The 12,910-nt window shown below is 33.0% G+C and overlaps 1 protein-coding gene across 3 annotated transcripts; it reads right to left on the bottom strand.

The window, feature by feature from the left end:
* Positions 1-229: 229 nt before the first annotated feature.
* Positions 230-12,803, bottom strand: LOC117104931 (heparan sulfate glucosamine 3-O-sulfotransferase 5-like). Of its 3 annotated transcripts, none has more exons than XM_033245883.1 (2): positions 12,643-12,803; positions 230-4,827 (listed from the first exon to the last, which is right to left on the bottom strand). In XM_033245883.1, the coding sequence occupies exon 2, from the start codon at positions 4,651-4,653 to the stop codon at positions 3,514-3,516; it is 1,140 nt and encodes a 379-aa protein (XP_033101774.1). In that variant the 5' UTR covers positions 4,654-4,827; positions 12,643-12,803; the 3' UTR covers positions 230-3,513. The 3 variants fall into 3 exon arrangements, with proteins under 3 accessions (XP_033101774.1, XP_033101777.1, XP_033101775.1); XM_033245886.1 differs by lacking the exon at positions 12,643-12,803 and adding an exon at positions 11,992-12,124; XM_033245884.1 differs by lacking the exon at positions 12,643-12,803 and adding an exon at positions 7,863-8,082.
* Between the last annotated feature and the right edge of the window lie 107 nt (positions 12,804-12,910).

The following is a 12,910-nucleotide window of genomic DNA, read 5'->3' as shown; positions in this document are numbered from 1 at the left end:
ATGAGCCTCATATACTGATGCACCCACTGGCTGCTGGGCCCTCTTTTCGAAAGTTAAAAAGAAAAGAATTGATCGCCCAAAAATGCCTCAGAGGTTATTTTCGGGCGGCGAGGGTATTGTTGTCTCGATCGGCCCAACTTTCGCCCCCACCCCCTTTCGGACATCACTGGATCCGCCCCTGGTAACAGTCAAATGTAACCAAAATAACTGAAATCATAATATTTCTACGTATGTGTAGTGATCCAATACAGGTTTTTATTGTTAAACATTGGAGCAGTTAATTTCCAAATATTACAAAAAATAAATCGGTTTAAAGCACATCAAACTATTGGGTAGTACTGTGAACTACAGTGGTATCACATCGTAACAATAATCATATTAGATATAATTTTAATTTTTATCAATAACACCTAACATTTGTGTATATATCTTGAAAGTACTACTTTTATATATTTTCTGATGCCAAACAATGGATGATTTTATAATGATTATGTGCTCAACAAGTGTAACTCTATCACTGTTCACTAATATTATACTAAAAAACAAACATACAGAACAGCACTCTAAGTACTTAGTATAAAGCAGTCCAATATAAATGTATTCTAGCCATATTTCCTCTTTGACTGGATATGATGACTGACCTTAAGGGATTAACTGTACATTACTGCAGTTATAGGATGAATTTAATATTAAGCTCATTAACTCTCAAGGCAATAAATCATAAGAATTTTTCTTATCAAACCATTAACATTGGGACGGGCTCAAGACAAAAACATTTTAGTCATAACTATATATAAAGACAAGAAGCTATTTACTTATAAAAAATACACAAAACATAAACAGTAAATTTAGCAACATAAAATGAAAGACAGGAATAATCCTTGCACAGCGTAAGCACCAGTTTGGTATTCAAAATAAATCAAAAATTTTTTACAAATAAAATGTCATGTCATTCCTATTCAGCAGTGACTAATCTCACCAATTAAAGTATGGAAATGATGCTCTATTTTACATACCGTTTATCATGCGCCAAAAAATAAAAAATTGCTTAGTTGGTGTATTTAAGCAAGTTATTACCTTAAAATTAAAAATATGAACGAGAAAAAACTTTATACTGTCATCTGGAGAATACCTCAATCAAAACTTTGAGACACTCAACAAAAACTAACAGTTCTTTTCTGAACTATCTACTGTACATGGCATGCATTTATAATATCAATAATATTTCACATACTCAAAATTATTGACATACACAAATTATCTCATACAAATCTAGTAAAAGCATGAAAAAAAAAAACATATGCTATAAAATTAAACAATTATCATAAAAATTCTGCAAGCTTGATTTTCAAGCTACAGTATTTCTTATTCAAAATTATTTATTTAATACTTCAAAATATATCTTTACATATGAATTACTAATTAGAGAAAAAAAAAAACAGATCTTTGATTACCAGTACCTTCTTTTTCTTAACTTCCTAAAAGTACATGGGCACAGTGAGCAGACTTGCATTTGGAAGAGCTGGTGATTATTGCTAAAAAAAACTATGCTCTCTGGAGTGCTGGTGTAAAGATTTCCCTGAAGGTGGAAAACAGAAGTCAGAGAGATGGGAGCAAAGCAATGTAGTGCACTTTGACTGGAGGCCTGGGCTGCCTAGTGCCCTTGGTTGGGGCCAGGAGGAAAGCCTATTTCTATTTGCCACATCTTTGATGAATTTAGTCTTACTGATTTATAATCAGAGAATTGAACAAATTACCAACTTTGATATACAGTACAGTAGAACCCATGAGGGGACATCATTATAACTAATATAATGTCCCTTAATACAGTAAAACGTCCATTTTACGAATAGTGAATTTTACGAATGGTCTTTGCCAATGACGTCATCATCGACCAACTATTGCGGTAAAAAAAGTCTGACTGCGCACGTTTTACAAAGGGATAATGTAAATTTTTCTTAATAAAATCAAGTTTGTTTTATTTATTTATTAATATTTCAATCTTTACTTCCATTTCTGGTATAATGATCACTATGTTAATGTAATAAACCTAACCAGAACAACAAACTATCAACGTAATTAAGCGTACATGTTTACGACGACGAACAAGAGTGTTGGGGTCAGCAATTTATTGACATCGTAAATGCTAGATATGATCGCAAAATGCATGTAAACAACACTATTCAGCGATCTAACAACTAGAAAGAACACGAAAGAAAGGTCCATAAGAAATACAGATTAAAAATAATATTTTGTTAAGTGGAAGAATGCCAGCAATTAAAATAATTTTCCGTTTTTATCGAAGTAAATTTAGCTAGGCTCTAGCGCGGTAGTCCACGCTGTTGCATTGTCGGTTTGTGCTAGGCCTGGCCGCCGTCAGCCCATCGGCGCTCAATGGCAGGGGATAGCTAGACCTAGGTATTGGAAACTGAGACCCATCTAGTTAACAAATTCTTCAATTTATACACACCTTTTGGTACCAAGAGGTACGTAAAATGGATGTTTTACTGTAATTAGTTTTGGCATACATACAAAGATTACAAAAGACAATATACTATATTAAACTAATTTCCAAAGCATACAAAATAAACATGTAAAATTAAAACAGTATTGCTTCATGATTCAAGCACAATTTGTGATAGGATTTGACCAATAAAATGGGCTTCAAAATAATAATACAGAAATGCATCAAAAATATATTTTTACCTAAATTTGTACTATTGATTCTAAAATCGGTGGTTTTTTACAATGATGGATGTTGAAATAAATAGCCTATTTTTGATATTTCTAGGCTCGCAAAATAATTTTAGCATGTGAATTTGAGGTATGTGACAATTTTAGAGCTTTTCCTATAGCCTACTGTAGGCCTAAAATCTCTTTGTGCGACCTAAACACATTTGGGGAAATAGACTGCAGCTCCCATTTTCCTAAAGACCGTGTAAAAATATAAGGAATGAAGCTTTCTGATAAACAATTACTGTAACTCTTTCTGTAATACATATATGTTATATTTTTTTTTTAAACAATCTTATATTTTTTCCTACTCTAAATTGAAAAAAATATTTACAGATAGATGAATTTTGAGAAGAACATAGTCTCTAAACCCAACCAAAGGAACATTCTTGGACTTTACCAATAAAAAGTTTTCTCAAGATTACATTGTCAATTAAATTTTGACAGGTAGATTCATGGATATGAAATTCAACTCAGTTGTAGTGCAAAAAAAAAACAGTAGTAGTCATCCCATAAATTCTAATGTTTGAAAGTTGTTTAGAAGATGAATGATAATTAAGCAGTGTCATACAAGCCAGCACAGTACTGTCAAGCTAGCTATAATGAGTCTTCCAAATTTGCATACAGTATTTAGAAATGTGCTGATGCAAATTAAATAGATTGATAATTGATTGTGTTTGAGTATTAATGTTTTTCTCAAAATATTTGTACAAAAATTATGTTATTATATCATAATTCATAGTTTCTTTATAGATACTATTAAAATATTGAAAATGATAATTAATCTCTTTCTACCCATGAAAACCTTTGACCTGTTAGCTCTTCAAGCTCCCTATCAAATGGTTTGTAGAAATTCCGTAATTTGTCAGTAACCTCTTGTGACACTTCAGGGTGTGTACGACCTTTTGATGCACTCATACACGCCTTAACTGGAAGAGCTAAACAATAGAAGTGTTTCACTGGGTCAAAATAAAAATGTTTTTCGGTAAAATGTGGCTGTAGACCTAGAAAATCCTCTACAGACTTCATAGCTTTGCATGGATTTTTAATCAAATCAATTCCATCCATAACAAGTATTTGATCTCTTGGAAATTTCTCATACCAGCGTCTTAAATACTTTACATATATACCTGTATCGATTAAACTATTTTCGCCTTTCACGTTGCCGTCGGCATCTATCACAGAATCTTCAAAGGATTCTGTGACTTCATACATTGAGCTTCCAATGGCTTTATTATTACGTTCATCAGATATCTTTTGTTTTTCTCGCTTTTTTTTTAACTCTGGTGTCAATGGTAGAACAACTTGTTTGACTGGTTTTCCGCCGTTATCAGCAACCTCCTGTAAATGACGTTTAAACTGTATGTGTACAAAGTCGGACACAGCGCGACCAATTGGGTCACGTAATACAACAATCATGCGGACATCCGAGGCTAGATCTTTCCTGACTCTGTCGGGAGCATCTGCCCACACAAAATATCGAGGCGTTTTTTCTAGCACTGTCTGATTCTTTAAAGCATATGGCATTTGGGATATATACCAATCCATTCCCATAAAATAACGATTATCAAAGAAATGGACCTCATCAACCGGTGATGCTATTTGTGGATGAAAACTGACGAAATGCTTGAGGGCAGTTGTTCCAGATTTTTTCACTCCTATTATTAAAGCTTGCGGTAATCGCTGTTCACATCCAATTTGGCGCAATTTATCCCCATCGAGTGGTACCATTTTCTTACCATACGGCGAGGTATAGCAATATTTATTACAATCGCGGCATACAACACCATCTTCACCTTGCTCAACTTGCACTCCGTACTGTATATTTGAAACAGGCTGATCATAGTATACTAATATCATGTATAGCAATACGACAGTTACCACAAAAACAAATATAAATCTCGCTCTTGGAAGTGCCATGTTCGTGGTTTGTACTGTGAATGTACAACACCCAAAATTTGCCTCACAATAGCAATTGATTTCAAAGTCTTTCCATGTTCTTGAATAGATTTTTTTTATTGTAACAGTTGTACAATGTTACAGTACAACGATCAAAGGTGAATCCTTTCAAAATGCATCTCATTCATTATTGATCTGTGGAAAAAAAAAATTCATTTATTGATGGTCTAATGTACATTTTATAAAGAGAAAACTAAAGAAATAATTACTAGGAAAATGAATCAATATCAATCAACAAAATCCATTCTCGTGTTCCTTTAAAATGTATTAGGGCAATTCCTTGACTTTTTTTTCAGATTTAGCAAATTTTCAACTTTGAGGAATGTAAACAAGTTTTATATCAAACTAAAGCTTAAAAAATGAATTTTTAGGATTCATTGATGAAACTTTTCTTATGTGGATGTATAAAAATATATAGGAATTTGAAATTACATAATTTTGAAAATATAAAAAATATGAAATTTGAAATTTCTATGTTGCTTTAATAAATGATGTTGTAGTTCATTTGTTAATAACAGGTTGGAAGTATAGTGCAACAAGTATAATGCAAGAACAGACCTTCTTGCATACAGTAGAAGCATACAAAGCAGATCAACTATACAAACAGAAAACAAGTGAATACAAATCAAACATTGATGCAAAATGTTTGCTTACAATTTTAAACATTTACAACAATGTGATGTCTTAAAAGTTAAGTAATACATGAGGTTTGGGAGATTGACAGGATTCAAGACCTCTGTGCTTGCAAGATAAGCACCTTTAAAAATCAATGCTGGATCAATAAGCATGTAATAATTCCATGATAGGCCTATTTTAAGACAAGTGTAAGAAGTTTGGATTAATACAGTACTTAAGCACACTTTATATTATTATATAATAATAATTCATTCATAATACTCATAACCTAGGTCAAATATGATCAATAACAAAAAGAGAGGCAGCTTAACAACATGGAATTGTAACAGAAGAAGTTGGGGCCTATTGATGTGTATCATCCACTGGTATTTGCATACTTGCAGTACCAAAATAATTCACCCCTGGTGAGAATGGAATGACTGAATACAACACACTACAGTAGTTTGGCATATTTAATCACATAGTACTGTACTCAACAATATTACTGTACTGTTTAATATGCTACTGTACAGCCTCCTTTCAGATCAGCAAAACTTGGGCATGAGCAATTTAGATTCTATCTATTTGCATATATGCTTATGAGCAAAAAAAAAAGTAATTTAATTGTGCACTAATCCATCAGACACAGATGAAGTCAACTGTATGTTGACAAGCCTAGAATTTTCTGCCAGCCAGAAATAAAAAAATTATTAGAACTACATCTTTGTTATAAAATGATCTCAATACTGATTTGGAACTATTTTGGGCATGTGTTTTGCTTAGCTGGCTAATTATTGCAACTGAACAGTAAACAAAACTTAAGGTCAAGAGTCAAGGATTGATTTTATTTTTTTAGACATTAAATGATTAATAATATATCAGATCCTTTAAAACAGCATTGTACACTGTCATGCCTTTAATACACATTTTACACTGAATCAAGATCAATATATTATTTACTGTATCAAAGTAGTACTTTTTAAGTCTCTGGGTATAATTATTTTGATGTAAAACATCGCAACTAACACTTAAACTAAAAGTTGAACCATGTTTGAAATAAGTTACCCAGCAGGTAAGCGCACCTCCAACCAAGGCTCCCTAGCTTATTGTCAAAATTGATTAGTCTTAACCCAAATTAGAACCAGGGTCAGAAGACAAGACACAACACATGACTACAACAATAAAATCTTTTTATTATATCTCCTAGCAACAAAAATTAGATTCGACTGGGAAGGCATGCAAAAAATGGAACAACAACAAACTTTTAATCTCAAATATAATTGAAACAAAACAAATGGCTATACTTCGACTATTGCATGCTTAATATTATATTATTTTAAGATCTACATTTACCTCTCACAAGCCTGTTATCCCTTTCGTTGTGCCTTTTTATGACTTGCATACATATCTACTACATACTGTACCTTGGCAGACAGAAGAGTGCTTAATAAATGTCATTAAAGAAATTAAATTAATATAATTTACAATATACTCTGTGATGCAAAAAATGTTAATCTTTTTCATTTACAGTTTTTATATACTGTATATCCAAATTATTAATGAAGCTTTCAACTGAAACTTAAAATGATAAATTTTTTTTCTATTCAAAATTTTCATTAAACTGTTTAGTTTTTCGAAAATTTATACAAAATTTAATAAAAACCTAAATATTAGTAAAGATTTGAATTGCTTGTTTAAATAATTGCATGTAGGTTACTATTTCTTTTAATGGTGTTTAGTTTCAGGGGTGGCGCCAGTGGGGCGGGCGGGGTGGTGCGGGCGGGGTGGCGCCAGGGTCCCCCCTCCCGTCAGGAAGAAAAACCACAATTCGTCGGGGAGAAAAAAAATGTATTTTCTACATATTACTCAAAAATCTATTAAATAAGCCTTCGAAACCCCTAAATCGTCATATCTTTCAGGGGCTTGGCCCCCGTGGGACGCTTTCGGGAGATTTTGGGAGATGCCAAGCAGGGATGTTGGACCCCATCCCTGTTGGGCAATTCCTGGCACCACCCCTGTTTAGTTTTATTTCTTTTCTTGTGGCAAAGAAAAGGCATAAAATTAAGAGTTTAATGATTTACATACAATTGCTGACTACAGGAATTGTGTTTCATCCACTAATTGGTGAGGGCAATGTTTCTTAAACTTACTGAAATGCACAGGCCTACCAATAGTAAGGAATTTTTTTTTGGAAAATTATTTTTATACTTTAAAAAATATAACTGTACAAAAATATAGGGCAAAAAAGATATGGTAAATACCTAGATCAATGTAGAGTACTGTACATAGTCTACTTTTTTATAAGTGAGCCCAATGGATTCTCCCCAGGTCTTAGACAATCTATCGATTGTTGAGGTTGGAGTGTATTTGTTTGGGAGGACAGTAAAGCTTGGGTACTTCTTTGTAGGGAGTACCTTACCAAGAGCCCAAAATGTGATCCTGAGCTAACCTTAAAATATCTGCAAATGGAACGATCATTTTTAGTTGGCCATGGATAAGGCGGCCCTGGGCTGATATAAATGTGAGTGAGCTCCATGTAAAAATATGAAACTTACCTTCTTTAAAAGTGTCAGAACATGTTATATCACATCAGACATCAAAATACTGAACTATCAAATTCAAGCGCATGTCTAATGATCGGCAGACATGACAACTACCATCAGTACTTCCTCTTGCTTACAATTCACTTCCTATATTATTTTGAACTTGAGTGAATATTTTTGTGAGCGGTAACATTTACAGTCTAGACTACTTCGCAAAAATGACGAACTTGCAAAAACATCACATACTAACTGCAGCCTCTAGCCAGGCATATTAATCAAGATACTGAGGTCTACTACACTTTAAGCGTTGTTGGGGAATTTAAAGAATGTGGAGCTGTTGGAAGTAAAGATTGGTATATTGGGTATTATAGTAGCCTTGGAACAGCCTGGTACTAAAAATACTGATGGGATACCTAGAAAATGTAACACTAAGAAAAATATTAATGCTTACAGAATATGTTGATCCTCAAGAGTATTTGGAAGGGTCTACAAAAAATATTTTTATTTTTAGTATTTTGGTAAATTTATCAAGGCATACAGTAGGCACCTACTCATTAATTCAATAATTAGCTTTTAACAAATTACCGGTAGTCCTGTTTCCTGCCACAAAAATTTTAACATGCACTACCTACTACAGCATTCACATTTGGTATATGTCAAGGTGAAGCCTATAGAATACATCACATCTAATACCTTTTATTCATTTAAACACCATTTAGAGTACCTACAAAAATTTGTTATTATTTTAATTTATATATAAAAAATACTAATAAAAGAATTATTTTCATCCTCATTTATTTTCCTAACATTGAATGACGACGAATGAGTACATATAGTAGATTTTTCATTTGAATCCCACCAACACTTATAAAAGGACAATAGAAATACAAAAAAAAAAAATGTTTTACTAGTATAAACAATGAAAATATCAAAATAGTCAAATATTGTATGTACAGTACAACACTGTGTTAAAAAGTGGGAAAATATGTGAAAGCAATTGTGTTGTGCATACAGTAACTATCAGTCTATAGTATATGCAGATATCTCATTAAAAAAACATTGCATTAATTACAACAGTAGGCCAATTCAGTATTCTCTCCAAATATCAAGCAATATTAATCTGTGAAAGCTATGAACAAAGAATTTCCATCCAAGTGAAAATGTTAACTCCTTTAGCAATTTGCCTTAACAAGATAGGTTTCAAAAACAAAATCTGATGTTGCAAATGGTTATGATTACTAAGTATTTTCAATACATTTATATGTAAAGTATGTTGTTCAGTTTAAGTTTAAGTTAGTTTTAGGTACAGTAGTTAAGATTAGTTGCACTAAGATGTCCTGGGTGTAATGTTAAAATGCATTTACTTGAATCACCGGTGACTAACTACGGCCTTAATGGCCTTTGGGTGGGAGGATAAATGGTCACCTAGCAGCAATAAAAAAATAGCTGAAGAAAGGGCGGATGAGCTTCTCGGAGCCAAAGGTCAAACCATGCTTAGTTTTAGGAATAGGATTAAGTTTGTTAAGTATTACTTTCTTAGTAGGTTTTTTCATGTTTATGTAAAGCGCAAAGAGGTCTCCATATTATGCGCTCAATAAGTCGACCATTATTGTTATTATTATTATTATTATTATTAATCATTCTCCTGATGACAACTAAAATACTTCTTCAGATAAGAAAATTATACAAGCAGTTGATTTCATTCCAACATGTTCCATTCAAAAACAATGCCTACAAACAACGAATGAACTGAACTATTTTACCACCAACCTGTACTACACTTGAAGAAGCTTTCAAAAGTAACCGGTAATATGCAGTGCAGTAGGGCCTGAGGGTTGACTTTTGTTGTAATGACTATTACACTTGGGTACTCTAAAAGCAAGTTTTGATTTGAGAGTAGAATTACAAATATTTTAGTGTCCAATGATTGACATACTTAAAAACCAATTAAATAATACTGAACAGCTTTAGTAGGCTTGAATAAAATCAAATTAAATGCTTATATCCCACATATTCAAACTTTTTAAACTGGTGGCCATGGGCAATTTGTGGGAGCCCTCTCAGATAGGTAGCCTTGGTTTATTATACTACTATATTTATTAAAGATGGATGATATTTTTTAACATCAACTATAATAATAATAATAATAATGTTACATTATATAGCACATAATGCCGGAGCTTCAATGTGCTTAACATAAACAGAAAAAAAAAAAGAAAAATGAAAAAGAATTAAAACAAGAAATATTCCTAAAACAGACTAAACCAAGACTGCCATGAACAGTGAAAACAATCACCACTCCACTGTTCAATGGCAATTTAAGGCACAATCATAGGTGTAACTATGATTGGTCAATTTTAAATGAGGTACTGTAATTATATTTAATACAACAATACAGCTCGGACTTGACTCAAACTCTTGCTAAGAGATGTGCCTGGGCAGCAAGTTTGCCAGATTCTAATAATATTCCAACTGCAGTGTCCAGTTCTGAAGTGCTCAACCATAAAATGGGTAACAAACAACAAACATATGTGTACTATCACCTCACAAGTTGTAAACTGCTCCCATTTAAACACAATGACATAAAACTGAAAATATAGCTCAGAATTAGATTGGGCTTGTTTATCTATATGGCTTAACCATTAACATGGATAATTTAGCAACATGATATTTAATATGATCAAGATTCCAATACCATCTGCCAGCCTGACAATTCCCTTAGCTTTGAAATCTTTCAACAATTTGGACACTGTTACAGTACAAAGAGAAGTCAACTGGAAACTCATCAAACAACAAAACAGATTTAAGCAGTTTGTTACCATGGCTAAATCATAATTATGCTGTTTCCACTTGGATTTAAATACAGGAAGACCTCTCCTTTGGGACGAATGTAGGTCATGAATAGCATTTTTAAATTTTTATTTTATTTTCCATTTTTAAATGTCGATATAGCAATAATTTAATCAATAAATCAACATAAATAATGCATTTTTTAATACTAAAATAATTCAGTTGTGGCCAAATTCACAGAAGCAGAATCACAATTTATAGAATTTTTTAACTTCTTGGTATTACTAAATCCTGCAAAAATAGGTTATATGAACATCAAATTAATTTTATTTGTTAATGACATAAAAAGAGAGTCCTACAATCATTAGGGTTTGGATGGGGTTCGCGATCTGTTTTTGAAGGTTTGAGGTGTATTGAGGTACTATATTTCTAACAAAAAAATCAACATTTTAAATTTTTGCTATTTCAGAACATTTAAATAGTTAAAAAATTCATGAAAAAAAAAATCATTTTTATTACTTTATTATTTTTTTTATTATTTTATAACTGGGGCCATTTTTACCTACCGGTACCTGTCATTTGGGGCCATTTTTACTGGGGCCATTTTTACCAGGACCATTTTTACCGCACACCCTTTGGGACACCCCTATTAAGGCAACACTTTTGTTGGCTACAAAATAAATGAAAGTATACCTTTTAGTTCACTATAGCCAACTACTACTGTATTCAGGGGGAAACACCCCTATTAAGGGGACACTTTTTCTGGTCCAGAAGGTGTCCCCTTAACAGGGGTTCTACTGTATGTAGTAATTTTAACTGAGACCGTAGCATTGGACTTCATATGATATAGTACAATTTAATGGAATAGTGGTCTAGCAGCTGTGGCCCATTCAAATTTACATATTGATTTAAAACACAGAGCAAAATCATCCATTATTTAACCACAGATTTGCAATTTTACAGATTGGCAATAGCAAGGATTAAATTAAGGATGGTCAAAATTCATTAATCAGAACCATAGTCACACTATAAGCTGAGGGAAGGGGACTGCAGGGTGTGGATGCACCCCTCCCAACCATGATGGCAAATTACAGTAGCTTCACTACTGTATTGGGTCAAAATACTAAAGTTTTCATTGGAATAAGGTATTAAATCCACATTCTCAATTTCCGCACCCCCAGCTTATGCAACCTGAGAACCCTTGTGTATGTGAATCGGAAAAAGACAATCTATGTGTGTGTCAGTGCAGAAAGCTAAGCACTCATTGTTGATAAATCAGTGATCGATCCTGAAATTAAAAAAAATAAATCTTGTCCAGAAAATGAGATGAGCCAGATGTAAAAAATTTTACCTTTTTATGACTTTATGTAATTCAAGACAATCTTTTTTGTTGAATTGTGTCAACCAAATAATAAAGATTTAATGAATATGAATTGGCTCATGCTTCACATCGGGAACCTTCACATCACGTACATCATGGCATAATGTCATGAAAAGCAATCAACTGTCAAAGAAAATACATACGGTATTGACAATCGTTGAACCATGGACCTATTTTAATGGTTGAACACAATACAGTAAACAAAGATTGCTTGCACTGCTAAGCCTAAATGTAACTCTAATCTTTTTTATACCTCCATGCTCTAACCAATGGAAAGGACACAATTGATTTACACTATTTTACATACAGCTAAAACCCAATTGTTGTTTCAGTGGATAGGATTATTAGATGAATGATCCTGATCACTGATTTTGCAAATTCTTTTTTTTTTTAAGTAGTAGTATATCATTAAAATAAAAGGAATGTATACAATCTCCCCACAAAGTAATTGGTAAGGTGTAGGTCTATGCTTAGAAGGGTAGTGTTAAATTAACACGGACCTCTATGTGCTACACCGTGAACCTAGTATGGTAGGGCTTAGACGAAGGCTTGGTTTGTTCCATATTGAAAGAAAGCTAAGACGTTGACCCGGCTTAATTCCGCATAAAAGAGCATACTTACAGCATGGTATTTCACAGTAGAGTGCTGGGAAAACTTAGTAACAATGCCGGTAATTTTATAAACTTTCTTCAACAAACAAAAGTTGCCAAACTAGACACGCAGACAATCGACTACTAGACTGCACAAACACAATCAATTACATTTCCTGGATTTAACAACGGACGCAGCTATGAAACGCAAATCAGGTTAAAAATATTAGCTCATTTAATTGTATAGTGTGGGTAGACCGGTTAATATTCGCTGCGGATACATATTGGTACCTACAGTC

Source organism: Anneissia japonica, unplaced genomic scaffold, assembly GCF_011630105.1.
Source record: "Anneissia japonica isolate Jap-2015-1 unplaced genomic scaffold, ASM1163010v1 scaffold287834_len5846547_cov211, whole genome shotgun sequence".
Lineage (NCBI taxonomy): Eukaryota > Metazoa > Echinodermata > Crinoidea > Comatulida > Comatulidae > Anneissia > Anneissia japonica.
This window is presented reverse-complemented; position numbering and strand designations above follow the sequence as displayed.

Bases quoted from the DNA above. Each gene is read 5' to 3' on its own strand.
- LOC117104931 (XM_033245883.1), bottom strand. From the start codon at position 4,653: ATGGCACTTCCAAGAGCGAGATTTATATTTGTTTTTGTGGTAACTGTC.